Source organism: Theropithecus gelada, chromosome 3 (assembly GCF_003255815.1).
Source record: "Theropithecus gelada isolate Dixy chromosome 3, Tgel_1.0, whole genome shotgun sequence".
NCBI classification, from domain to species: Eukaryota; Metazoa; Chordata; class Mammalia; order Primates; family Cercopithecidae; genus Theropithecus; species Theropithecus gelada.
In genome coordinates, this window is record NC_037670.1 from 2,580,642 (window position 1) to 2,605,364 (window position 24,723).

At 38.8% G+C, this 24,723-nt stretch overlaps 1 protein-coding gene across 1 annotated transcript in view; it reads left to right on the top strand.

Annotated features, from left to right (window-relative positions):
• The window catches only part of LOC112620166 (S-adenosyl-L-methionine-dependent tRNA 4-demethylwyosine synthase), a 254,738-nt gene that overhangs the window by 181,536 nt on the left and 48,479 nt on the right, over positions 1–24,723 (top strand). The window contains exon 14 of the mRNA XM_025378411.1: positions 16,175–16,285. Within this exon, the coding sequence (XP_025234196.1) occupies positions 16,175–16,285 (111 nt within the window). The remainder of the gene's footprint in view (positions 1–16,174; positions 16,286–24,723) is intronic.

The window sequence follows — 24,723 nt, forward strand, 5'->3', positions numbered from 1 at the left end:
GAGTAAATGTCCCTTTTTGCTCTATGTCTTCTCTTTCCATTGCCTCATGACTTTTGATAAGAAGTAGCCAATTTCAATGTAGTCCGTTTATCAGGTGCCCTTATCTGGTGAGTGCATTTTATCCTTGTTAAGAAAGTCATGAAGAGAGTTTCTTATGTAATTTCCTAGATATTGTGTTGTTTTTCCTTACTTTTGCATTTTAAAGTCTATAATTTTTTTAAAGTCATTAAAGTGGGGACTTTTTTTCCCCCTACAATAGGTATCCATTTGACTCATGCTATTTATTTTTAAAAAAAACAATCCTTCCCTGCCCTGTTCTACGATGTCAGTTTTGTCATAAATTAAGTATCCTTACATGTTTGGGTCTGTTTTTATTTTTTTTAAATTTATTTATATTTATTGATTGATTGAGATGGAGTCTCACTCTGTCACCCAGGCTTGAGTGCAGTAGTGCGATCTCAGTTCACTGCAACCTCTGCCTCCTGGGTTCCAGCGATTCTCCTGCCTCAGCCTCCCGAGTAGCTGGGGTTACAGGTGCTCACCACCACGCCTAGCTCATTTTTGTATTTTTAGTAGAGACAGGTTTCACCATCTTGGCCAGGCTGGTCTCGAACTCCTGACCTCATGATCTACGCACCTCGGCCTCCCAAAGTGTTGGGATTATAGGTGTGAGCCCCAGCCCCCTGCCTACTGTTTTTTTTTGTAAATACTCCACCATACTGAAGAGATTTCCTTTTATTCCTAGCTTTATGTGACTATTATCAATGGCTATTGAGTTTTCATCATATCTTTTTTTGCATCTATTGAGATTATACGATTTCCTTTATTCTGCTAATATGGTGAATTGCAATGATTTTCAAAAACAAACCAAATTCTATTCATACAATAAACTCATCTTGGTCACTATGCATTATCTTTTTTGTGTATCATGGGATTCTTTTGTATATTACTATTTAAAAGATGTTTCCATTTCTGTTCAAGAGAGATGCGAACTGTCATTTTCTTTCTTTTAATGATTTTAAGTTTTAATATCAGTATTATGCTGACTTCATAAAATGAGTAAGAGGAATAGGCCCTCTTTTTCTTTTCTCTGGAAGAGTTTAATATTTCAGATCAAACACCATAATAATTATAGGACTATTTAGATTTTCTGTTTATCAATTTTATTAAGTTGTATTTTCTTTAGGACTTTGTACATTTCATTTAAAATTTCAAAATGACTTTGTGTAACTGCCCATAATATTCTGTCATCTCTATACTTTCTGTAGGACCTGTACTGTTGTCCCCCTCTTCATTCCTAGTAATAGTATGCATATTTTTATTTCTTATTCTTTTTTTTTTCTTTTTTTCTTTTAAGATGGAGTCTGGCTCTGTTGCCCAGGCTGGAGTGCAATGTTGCGATCTTGGCTCACTGCCACCTCGGCCTCCCAGGTTCAAGCGGTTCTTCTGCCTCAGCCTCCCGAGTAGCTGGGACTACAGGCGTGCAACACCATGCCTGGTTAATTTTTGTATTTTTAGTAAAGACAAGGTTTCACAATGTTGGTCAGGCTGGTCTCAAACTCCTGACCTTTGGTGATCTGCCTACCTCGGCCTCCCAAACTGCTGGGATTACAGGCATGAGCACTGTGGCTGGCCTATTTCTTATTCTTTCCATTAATTTGTCACTCTTGTTAAATTTTTCTGTAAGTAATTTTTGGAATACTTGCCATCCTTATTTTATGGCATTTCTTCTATTAATTTCTGTTCTTTTATTTCCTTTTTTCTTATATTTATATTATTGTTTACTTTTTAACATCTTAGACATATTAAATTATAGATATTCATCCTTTCCATTTTAAAATTAAGAAATAATTTACATAGCATAAAAATTCCTTTTTAAAGTATATAATTCAGTGACTTTTAGTTTATTTACAAAACAGTATGACCATGTGGATTATCTCATTTCAGAACTTCCAATAGTGTCTTGCTTCTTACAGTTAGTATAATGTTTTCCAAGTTAGTGCATGTTGTATAGCATGAATCAGAACTTCATCTTTTTTTTTTTTTTTTTTTTTTGAGACAGAGTCTCGCTCTGTTCCCCATTCTGGAGTGCAGTGGCGTGATCTCGGCTCACTGCAACTTCTGTCTCCCGGGTTCAAGTGATTCTCCTGCCTCCTGAGTAGCTGGGACTACAGGCACCCTCCACCACACCCAGCTAATTTTTGTATTTTTATTAGAGTTTCATCATATTGGCCAGGCTGGTCTCGAACTCCTGACCTCGTGGTCCACCTGCCTCGGCCTCCCAAAGTGCTGGGATTACAGGCGTGAGCCACTGTGCCTGGCCTAGAACTTCATCTTTTTTGCTGAATACTATTCTCTTGGATGGATATATACTACATTTTCTTTATCCATTCTTCAGCTGATGGATGTTGGCATTGTTTCCAGCTTTTGGCTGTTACGAGTAATACTATTGGGAATATTCATGTACAGGTTTTAGTGTGAATATATGTTTCAGTTCTCTCAGGTATACACTTACGAGTAAAATTGCTGGGTCATATAGTAATTCTATATTTAACTTTTTCAGAAGCTGCCAACTTGAAGCACAAAAAGTTTTAACTAGGAAAAAGTCCAGTGTATCTTTTTTGCCTCCTTCTGTTGCTTATGTTTTTGGTGTCATATTTAATTGCCTAATGCAAGGTGACAAAGATTTACCTTATGTTTTCTTCCGAGAGTTTTATTGTTTTAGCTCTTTGGGCAGTTTTGAGTTAATTTTTGTGGACAATGTGAGATGTTCATTTGCCTGTGAATAACTAGTTGTCTCAGTACCATGTGTTGAAAAGACTATTTTTTCCCCATTGAATTGTCTTTGTACCCTTGTCAAAATCAACTGGCGGTAAGTGTATGGGTTTTATTTGTGGATTGTCCAGTTCTGTTCCATTGATCTGCACTTTTATCCTTATGGTGGTACCACACAATCTTGATTAACCTTTGAGTACATTTTGAAATCACAGTGTTTGAATCTTCTAACTTTCTTCTTTTTGAAATTATTTTGGCTTTCTGGGTTCCTATGCATTTCCATATGCATTTGGGGATCAGCTTTTAAAGCCTACAAGACAGACAGCTGGAATTTTAACAGAGATGTAAAAATTTTTATTGAGGTAGCATTCAAGTAACATAAAATGAACTGTTTTAACATGAACAATTAAGTGGCATTTCATACATTTACAGTCTTGTGTGATTATCACCTTTATCTAGTTCCTAAACGTTTTTATTACTCCAACATAAAATCCTATACCCATTAAGCAGTTACGCCCCATACCTCCATAAATGGTTAAAGTCCCTTATAACCACCAATCTGTTTTCTGTTTCTATGGATATATCTATTCGGGAAATTTCATATAAATGGATTTGAGTAGTATGTGACTTTTTTTCATTCCTGGAATAAATCCCACTTGGTAATAATGTAAAATATTTTAATATGATGTTAGGTTTGGTTTGGTAGTATTCTGCTGAGAATTTCTACATCATAAGGGATTGGATTATAGTTTTCTTTTCTGGTGATGTCTTTTTCTGGTTTGTTATGAAGATAATGCTGGCCTCCGAGAAGGAGGTGTGAAGTGTTTCCTCTTCTATTTTTTTTGGAAGAGTTTGAGAATATTCTTCTTGAAATGTTTGGCAATGAAACCATCTGCTCTTAAACTTTTATTGGGAGTTTTTTTGATTGTTCAATCTCTTGACTTGTAGGTCTGTTCTGATTGTCCATTTCTCCTTGAGTCATTTTTGGTAATTAACATATTTCCAAGAATTTGTCCATTTAATTTAGGTTGTCTACTTTTTTTGGTATATAGTTGTTCATAGTATTTTCTCGTAATTCCTTTTATTTGTGTGAGGTTAGTAGTATTTATCTCCACTTTCATTTCTGATTTTAGTTATCTCTATCTTCTTTTTCTTAGTCCAGCTAAAGGTCCGTTTAGTTGATCTTTTCATAGAACATACCTGTGGTTTCTTTGTTCTCCCCAGTAGTTTTTCTGTTCTCTATTTCTTTCACCTCTGTTCTAGCCTTTGTTTTTCTTTCCTAACCCTAACTGTTGGTTTAATTTACTCTTCTTTTGCTAGGTCCTGGAGGAGGGTTAAGTTAATCACGTCCTTCATGTGTCCTGTGCTGTTACTCCTTTGTCTTCAATTGTTAGTTACTGAGAAAGTTCTTTTGTCTTATATTATTGGTTACCGAGAGAGATGTTTACAGATGTGCCATTGTGACTATGGCTATGTTCATTTCTTGTTTTAGTCATGTCAATTCTTACTTCATATTGATGCTATATTGTTAGGTGCTAGTACATTGTTATACTAGTTAAGAATTGTTAACATATTTTTGGTGGATTGGCCCTTTTATAATGCCCTTCTCACCTTCTCATCTTAAAGTCGGTTTGTCTAATACTAGTAAAGCAACACTAGTATTTTTTTATGGTCAGTGTTTGCATAGTACAACTTTTTTCTTTTAGTTTTTATTTTCAACCTTTTTTGTATCTTTATATTTAAGTTATATCTCCACAAGACATTACCATTTTTGTTTCATGCAGTCAGTATTCATGATTTACCCAAAAGTTTTCTCTCTATTCTTTTGTATGTCTCTGCTTCCATCTGAAGGACTTTTTAATAACATGTAATTGGGTTTGTTTTTTTAAGCGTTTGGAAAATCTTTATCTTTTTGAGTGTTTATCTGTTTGCATGAAATACAATAATTGACATATTTAAATTTAAATTTAGCATCTATTTGCATTATTTTTCCTCTCTTTTTAGCTGTCTTTTTCTCTATTTTTTTGCTTTCTTTTGTTTTTGACTGAGGAATTTTATTAAAAGTTTTCCATTCTGTTTGTTTTTAATATTTATTTTTCTATTATTGTTCTTTTAGTTGTTGCTCTAGTGATTGAAGCAGACATCCTTGACTTATTAAAGTCAATGTAAATTAGCATTTATATCATTTTGTATGTAATAATACTTAGATTACTTAACTCCATTAACTCCCTCCCAACATTTAAGCTATTTTTGTTGTACATTTTACTTTTACATATTTTTTGAACCCCTCAAGACCTTACCATTCTTTTTTTTTTTTTCTTTTTTCTTTTTTGAGATGGAGTCTCACTGTGTTGCCCAGGCTTGAGTGGAGCAGCCCAATCTCAGCTCACTGCAAGCTTCGCCTCCTGAGTTCAATTGATACCCCTCCCTTAGCCTCCCAAATAGCTGGGATTACAGATGCGCACCACCACGCCTGGCTAATTTTTTTGTATTTTTAGTGGAAACTGGGTTTCACCATGTTGGCCAGACTGGTCTTGAACTCTTGATTTCAGGTGATCCGCTCACCTCGGCCTCCCAGAGTGCTGGGGTTATAGGCATGAGCCACTGTGCCCAGCTAAAACCTTACCATTCTTGTTTCATACAGTCATTATTCATGATTTAACCACAAATTTTCTCTTCAGTCTTTCCTATGTCTCTTCTTCCAGCTGAAGGATTTTTTAAAAACCAACAAGCTGGATGTGGTGGCTCACACCTATAATCCCAGCACTTTGGGAGTTCAAGGTAGGAGGATCATTTGAGTCCAGGAGTTCAAGACCTGCCTGGGCAACATAATGAGACCCTGTCTCTACACAAAGTAAAAAAAAATTAACTGGGGATGGTGATGCACCAGTGCACTCCAGCCTGAGTGACAGAGTGAAACCCTGTCTCAAAAAACAAAAAATTTAAAAAAGATTAAAAACAAAATATAAACACAATACCATTATCACTCCTAATACAATTAACAATGCATCTTAATGCATTTCCTGAAAATTCAAGTGTGGCTCATTTTCTCTGATAGTTTCCAAAAGAATGTGTTTTTATAACTTTTTTTCTCAGAGTAATATCCAAACAAGACTCTCACATTGTACTTTGTTTATACTTCTTGTAATGTGATTGCTCCAATCCTGTTTCCCTTTCTTGTGTGCCACTTATTTGTGGAAGAAGGTGGGTTATTTGTCATTAGAATTTGCAACATCCCGAATTTGGCTGATTGAGTCCTTTTGGTATCTTTTAATATAGTCTATGTTTCTTTGTAATTCCTGTAAAATGGTAGTTACAACTAAAGGCTCGATTGACGATGTATTCAGTTTTTGGCAAGAATACTTAATAATTGTTGCTGTACTGTTTCCTAATGCATCAATCAAGCGGCACACAACATCTGGTTGTTAAGATTGATTAGTGGATTTTCTACATGAATAATCATGTTATCTCTAAACATAGACAGTTTTATTTCTTTCTTCCAAATATGTTTTCCTTGTATTCCCCTGTCTTGTCTTACTGCATTGATTAAGACTTCTAGTACCATGTTGAAAAGCAGTGTTGAGAGAAGACATCCTTGCTTTGTTTCTGATATTGGTGGGAAAGCTTCCAGGTTCTTGCCATTAAGTATGATGTTAGCTGTAGGTTTTTTGTAGATATCCTTATTAAGGTGAGAAAATTTTTCTCTCTTTCTAGTTTGCTGAGAGTTTTTATTATGAATGGGTGGTGGATGTTGTTTTATGCTTTTTGGCATCTATTGATATAATCATGTGATTTTCCTTCCTTATCTTGTTGATGTGATGGATTACATTAACTGATTTTCAAATGTTGAATCAGCCTTACCTACAGATGGGTTGCAGACAAACAACCCATTCTGTTTGCTTACATACAAATGGCAAATGGGTTTCCTAGGAGTATTGTAGTGGAGAATTATGAGAAGCTCTATTGCATAGTGCTGCTCTTGTCTTTTGTTTCATAAGCAAGATGTCTATAGTTAGACTCTTTGGGACATTTGTCACATTAGGACCCCCTTCCCCTATGTTCTTGGGATATTCTGAACTTACCATTATGCTGGCTATCAGATTAACATTTCTGCATGTCGTTTTTTCCCCCATTATGAAATTTTTACTCATTTATTATAGAAATTTGGGGCAATACAGGAAAACGTAAGAAACCCAAACAGGATAAATAAAAACACTTTATGAAATTTTTAAAAGCAGGCAGAGATAAAGAGAGATTACTTTCAAAAGAGCAACAATAGGCCAGGACTTGATTGCACAACAGCAATGAAAGCGCAAACCATGGAGCTTCAAAGGGCTGAAATTTGCCAAGAGCTGCCAATCTAGAAGTCTGTTCCTGATGAAAATATTTTTCCAGAGTGAAGGAGAAAAAAATGTTTTGAAGAAGACAGAATGCCTATTTAGTATAGGAAATAGGATAAAAATCAGTAAGATAAATGCATATATTAAGAAGTTAATTGGTACCAACAATTTTTTTTTAAAAAAGAAAAGAGCAGTAAATTAAACATAGAGTAAGTACTTGGAAGGAAATAAAAAGAGCAGAAGTTAAGGAAATAAAAAACATTCATAAAATAGGATTATAAAAAAGCAAAAGTTATTCAAAAAAATCTTACAAAACTGATGATTACCTGGCAAGTCTAGTTAATAAAATGAGAGATGATACAAATAAGTAATGTTAGAAATGAAAATGAAACATCACTATAGATCCTATAGACATTAAAAAGATAGGAGGATATTTTGAATTACTTTATGCCAATTAATTTGGGAATTTAGATGAAATATACAAATTCCTGGAAAATGAAACTTAAGAAAATTAATACTAGATGAAATGATCTACATGGATTTATACTTGTTAAGTAAATTGCTTTTTTATAAAACCTCGTCCAAAGGAAACTCCAGGCCCAGATGGTTTCACCATTGAATTATATCAGTTCTTGATGATACCAGTCATCAGGAGAACTAACACCAACCCTACACAGCTATTCCAGAGAGGAATAGTAGCTCTCTCCATCTTATTTTATTAGTTCAGAATAACCCTTTTTTTTTTTTTTTTTGAGATGGAATTTCACTCTTGTTGCCCAGGCTGGAGTGCGATGGCGTGATCTCGGCCCACCACGACCTCCGCCTCCCAGGCTCAAGTGATTCTTGTGCCTCAGCCTCCCAAGTAGCTGGGACTATAGGCATGCGCCACCATGCCTGGCTAATTTTGTATTTCTAGTAGAGACGGGGTTTCTCCATGTTGGTCAGGCTGGTCTCGAACACCCAACCTCAGGGGATCCGCCTGCCTCAGCCTCCCAAAGTGCTGGGATTACAGACATAAGCCACCGCATCTGGCCAGTTCAGAATAATCTGTTTACTAAATGCTAAGAATAAGACAAAAGTGATTTTTACTCAGAAGCATAGAAGCAACTATTTTAAAGAAAAGATCAACAAACTAAAGACAGCAGTCTATAAAACCATGAAAAATTAGCTTTATTCTAAGAATGCAAGTTTTGTTTAATATGTAAAAAGCAACCTATTTATAATGTCACAATAAAAAGAAATATGGTAGGATAAGCTTAATAGATGCATAAAATAATTTGACAGAAATCAATATCTATTTATGGTTAAAATCTTACAGCAAATGAAGATTAGAAGGAAACTTCCTAATCTGATAAAGATGTTTACCCATAAAAGTCATACTTCATGAGCAAATGTTTAAAACCTTACTGTGCAGAATAAGACAAGCGTACCCACTGTCTTTATCACCACTTCCATTTAACATGGAATCAAAGTCCTGGCTGGTGGTAAAAGACAAGAAAAAGGGGAAAAAGAGGATTGGAAAGGAAGATGTCATTTTTAGTAAATAAATATGTACATATACAATCCCTTCCAAAATTTGTAATTATTCACTTTAATAAATGTATTTTACAAGACTGCTATATACACGGTCAGCTTACAAAAATCAGTTATATTTCTGTATACCAGTTATTAAAATATCAGTTAAATATTAGTTAAAAGAGGAAAAATAGAAAAGATACTACCATAACAAAGCATCACAAGTATATTACTTGTAGGAATAAATCTATGGAAAGAAGGTTTTGACTTTTATATTGAAAACTACAAAATATTATTGAGAGAAATTTTAAAGGACCTAAATAAAGGTAATTATTTTGGCAGATTCAGAGTTGTAAAAGTATCATTTCTGCATACATCGGTTATATTTAGTTATGGTAGACACTAGTTACATGTGTCCACTGAGTACTTGAAACGTGGCTGCCCTGAATTGAGCTGTGCCATGCATTGGAATTCAAAGACTACACTTGATCTTAGCCAAAAGGCCAGGAAGCGATGGAATTCAAAGACTTAGTCTGGTAAAAAGAATGTCAGGTATCCCAATATTTAAATAGTGATTGCTTCTTGAGTTGATAATTTTGGGGATATGTTAAGTTAAAATACATTAAAAAAATAATTTCACCTGTGAACTTATATTTTTATTGAACAACACTGGCTTATAGATTCAATGCCATATCAAGCAAAATCATATAAAGGGTTGTATATGTTTGTGGAAATTAATAAGCTGATTCTAAAATGTACATGGATATGCAAAGGGCCAGGAAGAGCCAAGATACTCTTTCAGAAGGATGACATAAGAGAACGTGCCCCACTGTAGGGCTTTTCAATGTTGGCACCATTGACATTTTAGACTGGATAGTTCTTTTTAGGAAAAGGACTGGGGAGACTGTCCCATGCATTGTAGGATATTTAGCAGCAGCCCTGGCCTTTACCCACTAGATGTCAGTAGCAGCCCCCATTTGTGAAAACCAAAAAATTTTCTCAAGGTGTTGCTAATTGTCCCCTGCGGTGCGGAATCACTCCTGGTTGAGAACCATCTCTATTGGATATCAAGTCTTAGTATAAAGCAAGAGTAATTAAAAGTGAGATATTGAGACAATGAGAAACAGATCAGTGGAACAGAATAGAAAAAACCAGAAGCAGACCCTCACATGCATAGACAATGATTCTATCATATTTATTGCAGTGGACTATCCGTATGTTAAATAAGTTTAACCTCGCAACACCACACGCAAAAGTCAGTTGTGGTGGATTTTTGACACAAATGTGAGTGGCAATATGATAAAACTTCTAGAAAAAAATGTAAGAGCTTTTCTTCATGCTCTTGATAGCATGGAATGATCCTTTAAAGAGACATAAGAAACCCTAATATGAAAGAAACGCTAATAAGAAAAGAAAGTGGAAATGTATGACAATTAGGAATTCTTATTGATCAGAAGACATTGTGAAAAAAAGGAAGCCGTAAAGTGGATGAAATTATTTCTAATACATTTATAACAGAGCTTTTCTTTCCAGAAAATGCAAATAATTTATTGAAAATCAGTTGGAAAAAAGACAGATATTCCAGTAGATAAATATTCAAGACATTTGAACCAGTACTTCACAAAAGCAGAGATACAGGTGGCCAGAAAACATATGAACTCAGCTTGCTTACATCACAGGCGGATGCAAGGCAAAACAATGCAAAAGTGTTGAAAACTAGCAACGCTAAGTGTTGTTGAAGATAACCAACCAAAACTCTGGTACAATATGAATGAAAGTGTGGCAAAATGACTTTGGCAATCAGATTGCCAATATCTGCTAAGGTGGAATGTATTCATATCCCATGACCAGCATTTCCGTATTTAGGTAGATCCTAGAAAATATGTGTTCTTGTGCATCAAGAGACAGGTACAGCCAGGCACGATGGCTCATGCCTGTAATCCTAGCACTTTGGGAGGATTGCTTGAGCCCAAGAGTTTGAGAACAGCCTGGGCAACAAAGTGAGAGCCTGTCTTTACAAAAAATAAAAATAAAACAAAAGCTAGGAGCAGCAACATGTGCCTGTAGTCTCAGCTACTCAGGAGGCTGAGACGAGGATCCCTTGAGCCTGGAAGGTTGAGGCTGCAGTGAGCTGTGCTTATGCCACTGCACTCCAGCCTGAGTGATGGAGCGAGACCCTATCTCAAGCCAGGGAAAAAAAAAAAAAAAGGAGGTCGGGGAGAGAGAGATGAGTACAGTAGCGCTCAGGGCAGCAGTATTTTTTAAGAAACCCAAAGTAGGGGGTTAAAATCGTTCACTAGTAGTATATTCATACAATGTGGCCATAAAGATGTATCTGTGGTTACACATAAGTACCACGCACTCTACTGGGCCACTGGAGCTCCAGTGACATAGAACAGCATGAATGAATCTCACAAACATCAAATTCAGTGAAAGAAGCCAGACACAAAAGAATGTATGTCACAGTAGCATTTTATGTAATTTCCTTAAACAGGCAAAACTAAACTCTGGCATTCAAAGAGATAGCTGCATTGTTTTACAATAGCTAAAACCTGGAAATAATCCAAATGTCTAGGGAATGATTGAATATCTTGTTGTATATTCATGCAACCCAATACTAGATAATGAAAATGAGCAAACCTAAACATGCAGCAACATGGGTGAATTTTTTTTCATGTGTTTACAGTGTGGAGTGATAGATGCCAGACACAACATAATATATGATTCCACTGACATAAATTCCGAACATAGGCAAAAACTAGACTATCATGTTAAAGTCAGAATATTAGATATCAGTCAGGTAAAGGGAGTGGATAGTGACTGGGAGGAGCAGAATGGTGTTTGGGTGATGAGCATTTTGTGATAATCCCTGGAGTTATACATTTGTGTTTTGTGTACATTTCTCTTTGTATGTTTCATTTCACAGTTTTAAAAGATTTAGCAAAGTGAGAGCCTGTTCTGGTTCCTACTGTTGCAATGACAGGTGAGCCCCAAAACTGGGACTTAGCATGGGAGGGTTTTTGGCTTCATCCAGGAAAGAATTGAAGGGCAAGCCCGTGGCATTAGATGGGAATCTTTTATTGAAGGGTACAGCTCCTTGCAGAGCAGGGCTAACTCATAGGCAGTACACCCAGAATGGGCATTGTATGGGCTCTTGGCAACTGTATTTATATGCATATAAATGCACTTCAATTACATGCAAATTAAGGGGCAGACCAATGCAAATAAAGGGGTGTGTTATTTAGAACTTTCTAGGAAAGGGGCAGTAACTTCTGGGTTGTTGCATGGCATCTGTAAACTATCATGGCCCTGGTGGGGGTGTCTTATGCTAATGAACAGGAAGGCTGTCTTGGGATCACCCTAGTGGCCATCTGCTGGTTCCTGCTGGTTTCTTCACTTCATCCTGTCTGGACCTGTTTTGGTCAGCAGGGTTGTGACCAGAAAACAAGTCCTGCCAGTCTCCCACCTCGCTACTGCTTGGGTTCACACCCCAGCTTTGCTGCTCTCCAGCTGTATAACTTCAGGCAATTTACTTAACAGCTGTGAGCCTCACCTTCCTATGTGTAAAGTGAAGATAATAATCTAATCTATTTTGTGAGATTTGTTGTAAAGATTAGACAAATATTGGAATCTTTGCCAAGCTACAAAGTACTTTATAACAACAGCTGGCAAATAGTAAGGGCTGAGTAATTGCAAACTCCTGCTATTATTTTTATGGTTACCGTTGCCAGTTTATTTGTTCAGATGAATTGTAAACTCTCATTGGAATTACATTATATTTATAAATCCATCATGGCTCTCCATGTAGATGAGTTTTTGTTTAGGTCTCTTAGAAAAGTTTATTTTATTCACTGTCCTGCATGCTGTTTCATAATTTAATCGTTAGGCATTTATATTTTCTCTCTCTCTCTCTCTCTCTCTCTATATATATATATATATATATATTTTTTTTTTTTTTTGAGACAGGGTCTTGCTCTGTCACCCAGGCTGGAGTGCGTTGGTGTGATCATGGCTCACTGCAACCTCTGCCTTCCAAGCTCAAGCAATCTTCCTGCTTCAGCCATCCCCGGCTATTGTATTTTTTTGTAGTGATGGGGTCTCTTTATGTTGCCCAGGCTGGTCTCGAATTCCTGGCCTCAAGTAATCCTCCAATCTTGGCCTTCCAATGTGCTGGGATTACAGGCATGAACCACTGCACCCAGCTGAATCACTAGCCATTTTATAGATGTATTTTATAATTATAAGTAGAATATGGTTTCTCTTGAATTTTGTAATTGCTGATTGCTGGCATATAATAGCTAATACTTGGTTTGATACACTGCTGCCAAGCTTGGTTCTAGATTCCACGTGCTAAATGCTACATTCAGGCAGAAACTAAGAACAGAGAGGTAACGATATCTAGTACATGGGTTGGGATTCATTCTGACCCCAGTGTCCATATTTAACTCACTGCTGTATGCTTGGAAAGCTGTTGGTTTTTATATTTTTATTTGGTAACTGGCCTAGTCTCATTTTTAGTTGATTCTCTTAGGTTTCCAAGAAACCAGTTATATTATTTATAATTAATTATTTTTTGTATATCCTCCGGTAATTCTTATCCTGGCCTTGTTGCTTTGATCATAACTTGTAGAAAGGTGTTTTTTTAAGAAAGAGTAGAAATTCTTCTGTTAGTCCAGCTAAATAGAAATGCATCTATTTATTTATTTATTTATTTATTTATTTATTTATTTGAGACAGAGTCTCACTGTGTTGCCCAAGCTAGAGTGCAGTGGCACAATCTTGGCTCATTGCAATCTCCACCTCCTGGGTTCAAGCAATTCTCTTGCCTCAGCCTCCCAAGTAGCTGGGATTACAGGTGCCTGCCACCATGCCCAGTTAATTTTTGTGTTTTTTAGTAGAGATGAGGTTTCACCACGTTGGCCAGTCTGGCCTCGAACTCCTGACCTCAAGTGAGCCACCCACCTTGACCTCCCAAAGTGCTGGGATTACAAGCGTGAGCCACCACGCCCAGCCCCTCTGTTTATTTAGCCAGTAAGAATAGTGTTGACTATTGACTGGAGAATGTTGTGGATTTTTTTTTTTTTAATGTTAAGGATGTGTTTTTTTAATTACTGAATTTACCAAGTGGCATTTGATTTGCTCATTCTATTTTGTTTTAAAAGCAGGGATGGCTTTTAAACTATATCAAATACCTTTGGGTATCTATGAAGATGATTGTGTGGTTTTTCTGTGTTGAACTACTAGTATAATGAATTGTATTACTGTATAGCCTAATATTGAATTGTTTTTGCATTCCCGGAATGTTTAGCAGAATGCTGAATTTTACTTGCTGAAATTTCTATAACAGTTTTACATACGTACGTATGAGTGAGATTGGTCGGCAGTTTTCTACTATTTTTGTTAGCTTTTGGCATTGGAAGAATTACAAGCATGTAGAGGGAATCTGGAAGATTTCTGTCTTTCCTTGCATGATATACTGCATTTTAGAAGGAACTTTACACATATGAGTAAATATGCTTGGAAAACGTAAATTTCTGGTGTGGCTGCCTAATATTCCTTATTAACGATCTCTTAGTTTTCTTCAATGAAGATTTCAAGTGTTTCTTCTTTTTTATAAATGTTAGAAGTTTTCAAACATAGACTAAAGTAATAAGATTGGTATCATTTTGTGCATCCCTTTCACTTTACTTTTTTTTTTTTTTCTTGAGTATTTTGAGCATTGCTACTTAAGGTGTGGTTTGAGGGTTGGTAGCCTGGATGTTACCTGGGCATTTGCTACAGATGCGTGTAATCATGTACATAGAACCACATACATCCCATCACCTTTGCCATAGTCTGTTGGTTACGGGCAAGTCACGGGTCCTGCACCTACCCAAGGGGTGGGTCTCACTTTAGATTTTAAGCCATTCTTCTTATTATTTTTATTTATTTATTTATTTATTTATTTATTTATTTATTTATTTATTTTGAGACAGGGTCTTGCTCTGTCTCAGTGCAGTGGCCGTGATCTCAGCTCACTGCAACCTCCACCTCCCAGGCTCAAACAATTCTCCTGCCTCAGCCTCCCAAGTAGCTGGGATTACAGGTGCGTGTCGCCACGCTTGGCTCATTTTTGTATTTTTAGTAGAGATGGGGTTTCACCATGTTGGCCAGGCTGGTCTCAAACTCCTTACCTCAGGTGATCCCCCCACCTCGGCCTCCCAAAGTGCTGGGATTACAGGCATGAGCCATCATGCCCGGTCTTAAGCCATTATTAATAATGTTGTCGGCCGGGCGCGGTGGCTCAAGCCTGTAATCCCAGCACTTTGGGAGGCCGAGACGGGCGGATCACGAGGTCGGGAGATCGAGACCATCCTGGCTAACATGGTGAAACCCTGTCTCTACTAAAAAATGCAAAAAAACTAGCTGGGCGAGGTGGCAGGCGCCTGTAGTCCCAGCTACTCGGGAGGCTGAGGCAGGAGAATGGCATGGACCTGGGAGGTGAAACTTGCAGTGAGCCAAGATCGGCCACTGCACTCCAGCCTGGGCTCCAGCGAGACTCCGACTCAAAAAAAAAAAAGAAAAAATTGTCCTGAGATTTTTTAATGTCTTTGAATTTTTAATCATTTGTTTTGGGTTCTAAAAGGGAGCTACAAAGTCAGGGTGTAAGCTTTTTAAAGGCTTTAATGCCTATTGTCTAATTACATTTTCAGAAATCTAGCTTGGCACAATGGCGTACGCCTGTAATCCCAGCCCTTTGGAAGCCTCAGGCATGAGCATCACTTAAGGCCAAGAGTTCGAGACCAGCCTGGATAACATAGCAAAACCCCATCTCTAAAAAATTTTTTAAGCTTAGCCAGGCATGATGACATGTGCCTATAGTCCCAGCTGCTTGGGAAGCTGAGGCAGGAGGATCACTTGAGTCCAGGAGATTGAGGCTGTGGTGACTTAAGATTGTACCACTGCGCTCCAGCCTGGACCACAGAGCGAGACCCTGCTCTAAAAAAATAAAGAAGAAAAGAAAGCAAGCCAGTCCCTCTTGTGGTTATATGGCACACAAATGGCAACATTGACAATCCATCCATGTGCCTTTTCTGCCAGTAAGAAATGCCAAGAGATCATTAAATAATGAGAGAGTAGGAAAGAAGACAGGACTTATTAACAATTCTTGTCACTAACAACTTGGGTGATTATTACCTGAAGGCCTAGAGGATATTTGAATTAATTTTTTGTAGCCCAACACTGTTTGATCAGTTTATCATTCCTTACTAAATGTAGTTCAGTGTGTCTGTGTCAAGAAACCTTTGGGTGCCTGGCATAGCCTTAAGTGCTGTGGGGGAGAGAATATATATGTCAGTATCGCTTGTGCCTTCCATAAGGTATGTTAGAATCATAGTGTTTATTTTTGTTTCATCTTTCCTCAAAATACAGCTTCAGTTTACAAAAGTTCATGATGAGTTTTGCCCATCCTGGGTTCTCTGGGTTGAAAAAGCTTGAGAAACCCTCTAGGTTAAGAGATGACATCCACCAAGATAACAACAAAGTTGTCTTTTCCTTTGTTTTAGCAACAACGAACTGTCTACAGACTGACGCTCGTGAAAGCATGGAACGTGGATGAGCTCCAGGCCTACGCGCAGCTCGTGTTTCTGGGGAATCCTGACTTCATTGAAGTGAAGGTAAGCCCCTGCTCACTCTGGTGGCCGTGGTGGAGTGACAAAGAATCGTGGTGCTTCGTTGGCCATGCTGGAGTTAACACCTTGTAAAACTCTAGAGGTCCCAGGAATGTTATTGATGTATTCATTTCATGGTCGGTATTCATCAAGAACCTGGCATTGTTAGGCCTTAGGGATAATAGCTGTCAAGAAGACCAAGCTCTTGCTCTTATAAAGCAAGTGTTTTAGTGGGAGGATGGACAGTCGACACAAAATGAGTCATTAAAAACCATGTAGTGACATGAATATGCTGAGAAATAAAATAGTGTGGTGGTGAGTAATTGGTTGGCTTTTACATAAACTTTTATTTCAGACATATACGGAAGTAGAGAGATTGGTCTAATGAACCCCTATCCACCCATGACTCACCTTCAAAACTGATCAACTCAGGATCCAGAGTTGTTTCAATTATACCTTTACCCATTTTCTCTGCTCTTAGCCCAGATTATTTTAAAGCAAACCACCAAAATTAAATCATTTACCCACAATTGTTTCAGCATATATTCCTAAAAGATATCTACGCTTATTTTATTTCATTTTTATGTTATGTTATGTTGTGTTATTTTTATTTTATTTATTTTGAGACAGGGACTTGCTCTGTCACCCAGGCGGGAGTACAGTGCTGTGATCGTAGCTCACTGCAGCCTCCAACTCTTGGGTTCCAGCAATTCTCCTGCCTCAGCCTCCTGAGTAGCTGGGACTAGAGGTGCACACCACTGTGCCTGGCTCATTTTTATTTTTTTGTAAAGAGAAGGTCTCACTGTTTTGCCCAGTTTGGTCTCAAACTCCTGGCCTCAAGCGACCCTCCTGGCTCGGCCTCTCAAAGTGCTGGGATTATAGGTGTCAACCACTGTGCCCGGCTGATGTGTATTCTTTTCAAACAGTTATTCAGAGTGCTGGGCTCATACCCAAAAATTTTCAACTGAAAATTTTAATTTCCTCTTCCATGGGTTTTTTTATCCTCTTAGAAATCACTTTGCTGTAGAAAATGGATCATGCATCTTGGCTGATGCCCTATGTTTATATTTTAGATTCTGTTGATTGCATGTTCCTGTGCTTCCTGTATTTCCTGTGGATTGGTGCCTATAGTTAGATCAAGAGAAGATTGATTACATTCAGGAGTACATGTGTGTGTGGGTTTGTTTTATATTTCAGGAATATTTCACTGGTGGTCTTGTATACTCCAGTCAGGAGTCACATAATGTCTGCTTGCCTCTCATATTTTTGCAAGTGTTTCTTTGGGATAGATACCTATGAGTGTATTGCTGGGTCAAAGGGTAAATGCGTATATTATTTTACTAGATATGGTGGTTGACTGTTTTAGAGAAGCTTTTCTGAGATGACATTTTATTTTATTTTATTTTATTGTTTTTTGAGATGGAGTCTTGCTCTGTCACCCAGGCTGGAGTGCAGTGGCACGATCTTGGCTCACTGCAACCTCCGCCTCCCAGGTTCAAGCGATTCTCCTCCCTCAGCCTCCCAAGTAGGTGGTGCTACAGCTGCCCACTACCACACCTGGATAAGTTTTCTATTTTTAATAGAGACGGGGTTTCACCATGTTGCCCAGGCTGGTCTCGAATTCCTGACCTTGAATGATCCACCCACCTCAGCCTCCCGAAGTGCTGAGATTACAGGGATTAGTGCTGAGATTACAGGGATTAGAGCTACCGTGCTGGGCCTGAGATGACATTTTAAAAACTGATATGTAAGTGGTCAGCAAGCGCCTGGGGTAAGGGCATTCCGGGCAGGTGGTGCTAGTCCACGGAGGTCCTGTGCTATCCTAGTAGAGCAGCTGAGGTTGGCAGTGGCACAGGATGAATCAGAGCAGTGGGCCGGGGCAGCTTTTAGGAGGCCTTTCAAGCAAAGATAGGGGATTGGATTTTAAACTAAGTTTGATGGTAAGCTTTTTAAATATAGGTGCACTAGGAAAGGGCGTGAAGCTGGGGAGAGATGCAATCTGATTTGTGATTTTAAAAGATCACCCCACTGTTGCAGCATGGCTTGGTTATAGAGGGCAGTAGAGTAGGCAGAACAGTCACGAAGTGAGTGGTTAGTCCAAGCAAGAGATGGTTTGGGGAAGGTCAGTGGGACTAGGGCTGGAGAGCAGTGGGTGCATTTAGGATTCGTTTTGGAAGCAGAACAAATGAAACTTTTTGCTAGATTATAGGTATGAGCTGAAAGAAAAAAGAATCAAGAATAGCACCTGGGTTTTTGGCTTAAGCCATTGCGTGGATGGTGAAACTGTTTGCTGAGATACAGGAAACCAGGAGGGAAAAGGGGACATATCTGGGGAGAAATTTTGAGCTCCCTGTTGGCCACGTTAAATTTGAGATATCTTTTAAATATCTGAGTAGAAGTTTAAATAGATTGTAGGTTTTATAAGCTCAAAATTTCAGGGATAAGATAGGACTAGAAATAATGATTGGAAGTAATGGCTTTTTTGGGCAACTAAGAGTCCACAAGACAAGAGAAGTGATGAGAAAATGTATCCTGTCTGGGAAAGCCAGCTCTGCTCATTTCCGTTTATGGCTTTGAAACTGAACGCTCTCTGTGTCATATCAGAGGTTTTACAGCTGTCTTTTGGTGAGTTTAGCTTTTGGTGTTGCTCTAGAGGTGTGGGGAGATGGGAACAGATGAAATACTCCTGTCTGAGTATGTAACATTTTATCTCTGGTCAGGCTGAAGACACTCTTGAAATTGCTCTTAATTTCAAAAGACTACTCTTGGCAAGAGCTCTAATGATGCAAAGATACAAACTGCCCCTGAAAATATGTGTCAGCTTAAGCAAACCTTGCCAACATCAGAGATTAGTGGTGTTTCAATTTACGATTTAGCTATTAAAGAATGCTGCCTCAAATTATGTTGCAGTAAAACCTCTATTATAATAAAGCAGCTTGGCTGGATCTCCCCTTTTTTCATTTCCCTCCTTTCTTCCCCCCTGCCCCGCCTCTCCCCTCTCCTTTCTTACTTTTGTAGTCATGTTTTTCTATAAAGAACAGGTATTTTAAATCTGAAAAAAAAAATCAGTCAGCATTATTTTTTAAAGAAAGACAGCTTTCTTTAAACAGCATAATTTTAAAGAAGTATTTTTTAAAGAAAGACAGCTTTCTTTAAATAGTATAATTCTCTGGTGGATATTACTTGGTTCACCAAACTATGAACATCATTAGGAAATAGATAAAGCCTTCTGTCTATAGCTGAGATGTGTTTTGTTTCGTTTTTCTGAGACAGTCTTGCTCAGTTGCCCAGTCTGGAGTACAGTGGTGCAATCATGGCTCACAGCAGCCTACAGCTCCTGGGCTCAAGTGATCCTCCCACCTCAGCCTCCCAAGTAGCTGGACGACAGACGCACACCACGACGCCTGACTAATTTAAAACATTTTTGTATTTATAGAAATGGGGTCTCACTGTGTTGCCCAGGCTGGTCTTCAACTCCTGGCCTCAAGCAGTCCTCCTATGTTAGCCTCCCATAGTGCTGGGATTATAGACATGAGCCACTGCACCCAGCCTAGCTAAGATGCTATTAACAACAAAGTTTTCTTTCAAAATTTCCATTTTATTATTTTGTCCTTGCATTCAACAATATTTTTGAGATCTCTCCATGTGATAGGCCTTGTTAAAGCACTGGAGATGAAAAATTTTATATGTATGTGCTATTTGGGAAATGAATGTTTTATTGAAAATAGGCAAAAATCTATAAAAGTAAAATGACCTACTCTAAGAGATTTTATAATTGAAAACTCTTGGAGAAATGTATAACCAAAATTAATTTTTTTTTTTTTTTTTTTTGAGACAGGGTCTAACTCTGTCTCCCAGGCTGGAGCACAGTGGCACAATCTCGGTTCACTGCAACCTCTGCCTCCCACGTTCAAGCAATTCTCATGCCTCTGCCACCCAAATAGCTGGGATTACAGGTGTACACCACCATGCTTGGCCAATTTTTGTACTTTTTGTAGAGACAGGGTCTTGTCATGTTGCCCAGGCTGGTCTTGAACTCCTAAGCTCAGATGATCCGCCTGCCTTGGTCTCCCAGAGTGTTGGGATTACAGGCGTGAGCCACCGTGCCTGGCTTAAAATTAAATTTTTGATGATAAAATATAATGTAATAAATAACAGTTCATGTTACATCAGAGGGAGGCACATTCAGTCATGTCAGATCTTTCTTTTTTTTTTTTTTTGAGACGGAGTCTCGCTCTGTCGCCCAGGCTGGAGTGCAGTGGCGCGATCTCGGCTCACTGCAAGCTCCGCCTCCCGGGTTCACGCCATTCTCCTGCCTCAGCCTCCCGAGTAGCTAGGACTACAGGCGCCCACAACCGCGCCCGGCTAATTTTCTGTATTTTTAGTAGAGACGGGGTTTCACCGTGGTCTCGATCTCCTGACCTTGTGATCCGCCCGCCTCGGCCTCCCAAAGTGCTGGGATTACAGGCGTGAGCCACCGCGCCCGGCCCAGATCTTTCATAGAAGACCCCAGGGAGAAGGGTCCTGCAATGAATGTGAAATGCCTGGTCACTAGAGGGTTAGTCTCATGCTTTGTTAACTTACCTGTCATTCGTCTAGCAAGTTAATGAGATGTCTTCCTTTGATGCTGTAGTGGCAAAAGGATGTTTACAGAATATAGCATACTGCTATTAAGAGGCAAAACAAATTCTAGAATAATATTTATTATGCAATTCCATTTTCTTTTTTTATTTTAATTTTTATTTTAAATCGTTGATTGCATTTTCAATGTTGTATGTTCAGATGTATTTATGTAAGAAAAGTATGGAAGGATATATGTCAGATTGTTAACAGTTATCTATTTGAGAGAAGGGGGGAAGGTTTATTAATTTTACATTTTGTAATTATATATTGTGTGGATTATTGCAATGAGCATGCATTGGTTTGTAATTCAAAAGACAAATGAAATAAGTAAATGGAGAAGGCATGCTTTTCCTGTTCAATAGGATTAAACTACAGAATGTCTGGAAAGACATCTTTTTGTTGTTGTTGTCTTATTAATTAAAGTTAAAAATTTCTAAAATAGAGGAGTTTTAAAAGTTATTACCTGGGCCTAGTGGCTCATGCCTGTAATCCCAGCACTTTGGGAGGCTGAGTCAGGTGGATCACTTGAGGTCAGGAGTTCGAGACCAGCCTGGCCACATGGTGAAACCCTGTCTGTACTAAAAACACAAAAATTAGCTAGGCATGGTGGCGGGTGCCTATAATCCCAGCTATTCGGGAGGCTGAGGCATGAGAATCACTTGAACCCAGGAGGCAGATGCTGCAGTGAGCTGAGATCATGCCACTGTACTCCAGCCTGGTCAAAAGAGCAAGACTCTGTCTCAAAATAAATAAATGCCACTGTACTCCAGCCTGGTCAAAAGAGCAAGACTCTGTCTCAAAATAAATAAATAAATAAATAGATAGATAGATAGATAAATAACAACATTAATAATAAGGCCTCTCCATAAAACATTTGATAAGAACTAGCAATATAAGGCTGGACGCTGTGGCTCACACCTGTAATCCCAGCACTTTGGGAGGCCGAGATGGGCGGATCACGAGGTCGGGAGATCGAGATCACCCTGGCTAACACGGTGAAACCCCGCTCTACTGAAAATACAAAAATTAGCCGGGCGCGGTGGTAGGCACCTGTAGTCCCGGCTACTTGGGAGGGTGAGGCAGGAGAATGGCGTGAACCCGAGAGGCGGAGCTTGCAGTGAGTGGAGATCGCACCACTGCACTCCAGCCTGGGCGACAGAGTGAGACTCTGTCTCAAAACAAAACAAAACAAAACAAAACTAGTAATATGGTAGGCTATAACCTCAAACCTCTCTAAGAATAAACACTTAGAAGTGAATCTGTTATGAAAACCATACGTTTGGGAAGGTGCGTATCTGTCATGGCCGTAAGGGAGACACTCTTGGAGCTAGAAGAAAAGAAACCATTCTGGAAGTACTCCATGGTCCCAGTAGACAGGACTTGGGTTTAAAGGACAGAAGACTAGGCCCTTTCACCTTCAGTGAAAGGATGGATTAGGGAAAAACTTACCCATGGACACAGTAACACTTGGAAGGTTTGTTCCATACCCGTGCTCTTGGTAAAAAGGAAAATTCTCTCCAGGGCCTTACCCTCAAACAGCCTTGGAATTCAAATTTAATATTATAGTACCTCAAGGTCATATAAATGCTCCCAAGATGTAAAATCAATAATACAGATTGGCCCTGGATTCATGGATATGCCTCAAGCTCCCTGCAGACGCAGACACAATGCTGTTCATACCCTTTGTATTTCAGTTGAGTTGCTTATCTTTTTGTTATTAAGTTCTTTGACTTTAAAATGGAAACACACACATACGTGTGTGTGTGTGCATTCAGAGTACTGTGCTGAACTGTTGACAAATTCCTAAATCCAGTTTGAGGAAGGTTTCTGACATGTGTCTGTCTCCCTATTCAACTTCTTTTTCTCATTTTGCTTGTAGCACTAACCTAATTGAATTTAGGAAACTCTGCCTTCCTTTTTCTATCTACCCTGTGTGCAGTTTCTCATGTGTGAGTCAAAGGAAAAATCGTCTTAACTTTGGTCATAGAAATGGTAGCATGAACACCCTTGGGTCAGGAAGCGTGATTGTAAATGCGGGAGTGGCGTCATGGCCAGGCATGCCCTCGGCATCTTTCCTCCCTGACGCTTGTGTGTGTGTGTGTGTGTGTGTGTGGTGTGTACATGTGTGTGGTGTGTGTGTGTGTTTTGTGTGTGTGCATGTTTGTGCATTGTGTGTGTTATGTGTGTGCATATATGTGTGTGTGTTGTGCTTGTGCATGTGCGTGTGTGTTGTGTGTGCATGTGTGTGGTGTTTGTGTGCATGTGTGTGTTGTGTTTGTGCATGTGCGTGTGTGCATGTCAGATCTGGGGTCTCCCATAGTCTGCACTTACTGGAGTCTCGTGGGGCGAGAGGCAGTGCCCAGTTTTGATACCTACCTAAAATGTGCCAGTGTAGCCTAGGACAGGTTATTCATCCTCTTTGAGCCTAAATTCTGTCAATATTAAAATTAGAATAAGAATGTCTCTTTAATAAGTTTGTTTTGAGAAATCAATGGGGTAATGTATGCCCAGATTCAGTTAAGTTTTTAGATCACTCTCCATTAAGCACATTTATTTAAACGAAATCAATAGAGGATATTTCTTTATCATATCGATTTCCTCTTTTCTTTACCACTCTTGTAAAATATTTTTCTGCTATATTCCTTGTAAATTAGCATGTATCTTAGCTTCATTAGGCTTAAAGAGGCCTTTATTTGCTAGCCTGAGAATCTTCCTTGTCATTATTTACTTGCTTGCTTTTGAAAAGGTTTCCTGTTACAACCATCTGTCTTGCTGAAAACTTTTGTAATACAATCCATTTGTAAATGAAATACTGTCTGTGTGTTCTCTGCCTAGCATTACACCTTGAGACTAGGAAGTGCTCTGTAATTATTTGTTGTCAAATGGTTTAAAACTACTTACTGTTAGCCCCCTAGCTGTGTGGAATGCTCAATCCTTGCAGAATGCACCCTGCAAAATGATTGTCTTAGCATAGCCTCACTCTCTCCCACAAAGGTGAGGAATACAGTCACTTTTTCTTGTATGTAGCAGTCCCTAACCAGCGTTTATCAGCTGGCTCACAACTGTTACGGAGTAGAAAACTCCTGAGTAATGCGAATGAAATTTTGTATTAGATTAGAAAAGAGTTAAGGAGTTTAATGTCATCGGAGAATGTCTGACTCGATTTTTCATTCATTTAGCATAGATTGATTTGGGGTACCAAGAGGAACAAGACACAGTCCCTGCCCTTGAAGGGCTGAGTTTTGACGCTTTGTTGTACAAGTTACCTGGTAACAGATAACTGCACAGGATGTGATAAGATCAGGGTCAGATAGGTAGAGGTTCCTGAATGGAGGTTAAAGAAATTGATGGGTCGTTTTAGCCAGGTGCAGACAGGATGCTGAGTGGGCAGTCCAGCTCTAGAGTTACTTGTGCATATGGCCAAAAGACAGGGGCTTGAATGGCTGATGGTCCATTGTTAGCGCAAGCTACAGAGGCAGGTGAGGAAGGCCTCGTGCCGTGGTGAGAAGCTTGGGCTGGTTTAAAGGGGAGTTATTGAAGCATTTTTAGGATAAAGGAATGAAGTATTTGGGGTATATTGTGGGGGAAAAAAATCATAAAGTCATTATTTCTTTTCTCATCAAACTACGGGGAACAAAAACAGTATCAGGAGTCTTTTGACACCCATTTGGTTTAATTAGGATATCAAATAGTCAAACCAGCGCAATACTGCTCTTCCCACAGACCATGAATCCCAAGGCAAACTCTCCAAGCAGCCAGTGAGGAGGACTTTATGGCCCCGTCTTAGTCTGTTTGCATCGCTATAAAAGAATACCTGAGGC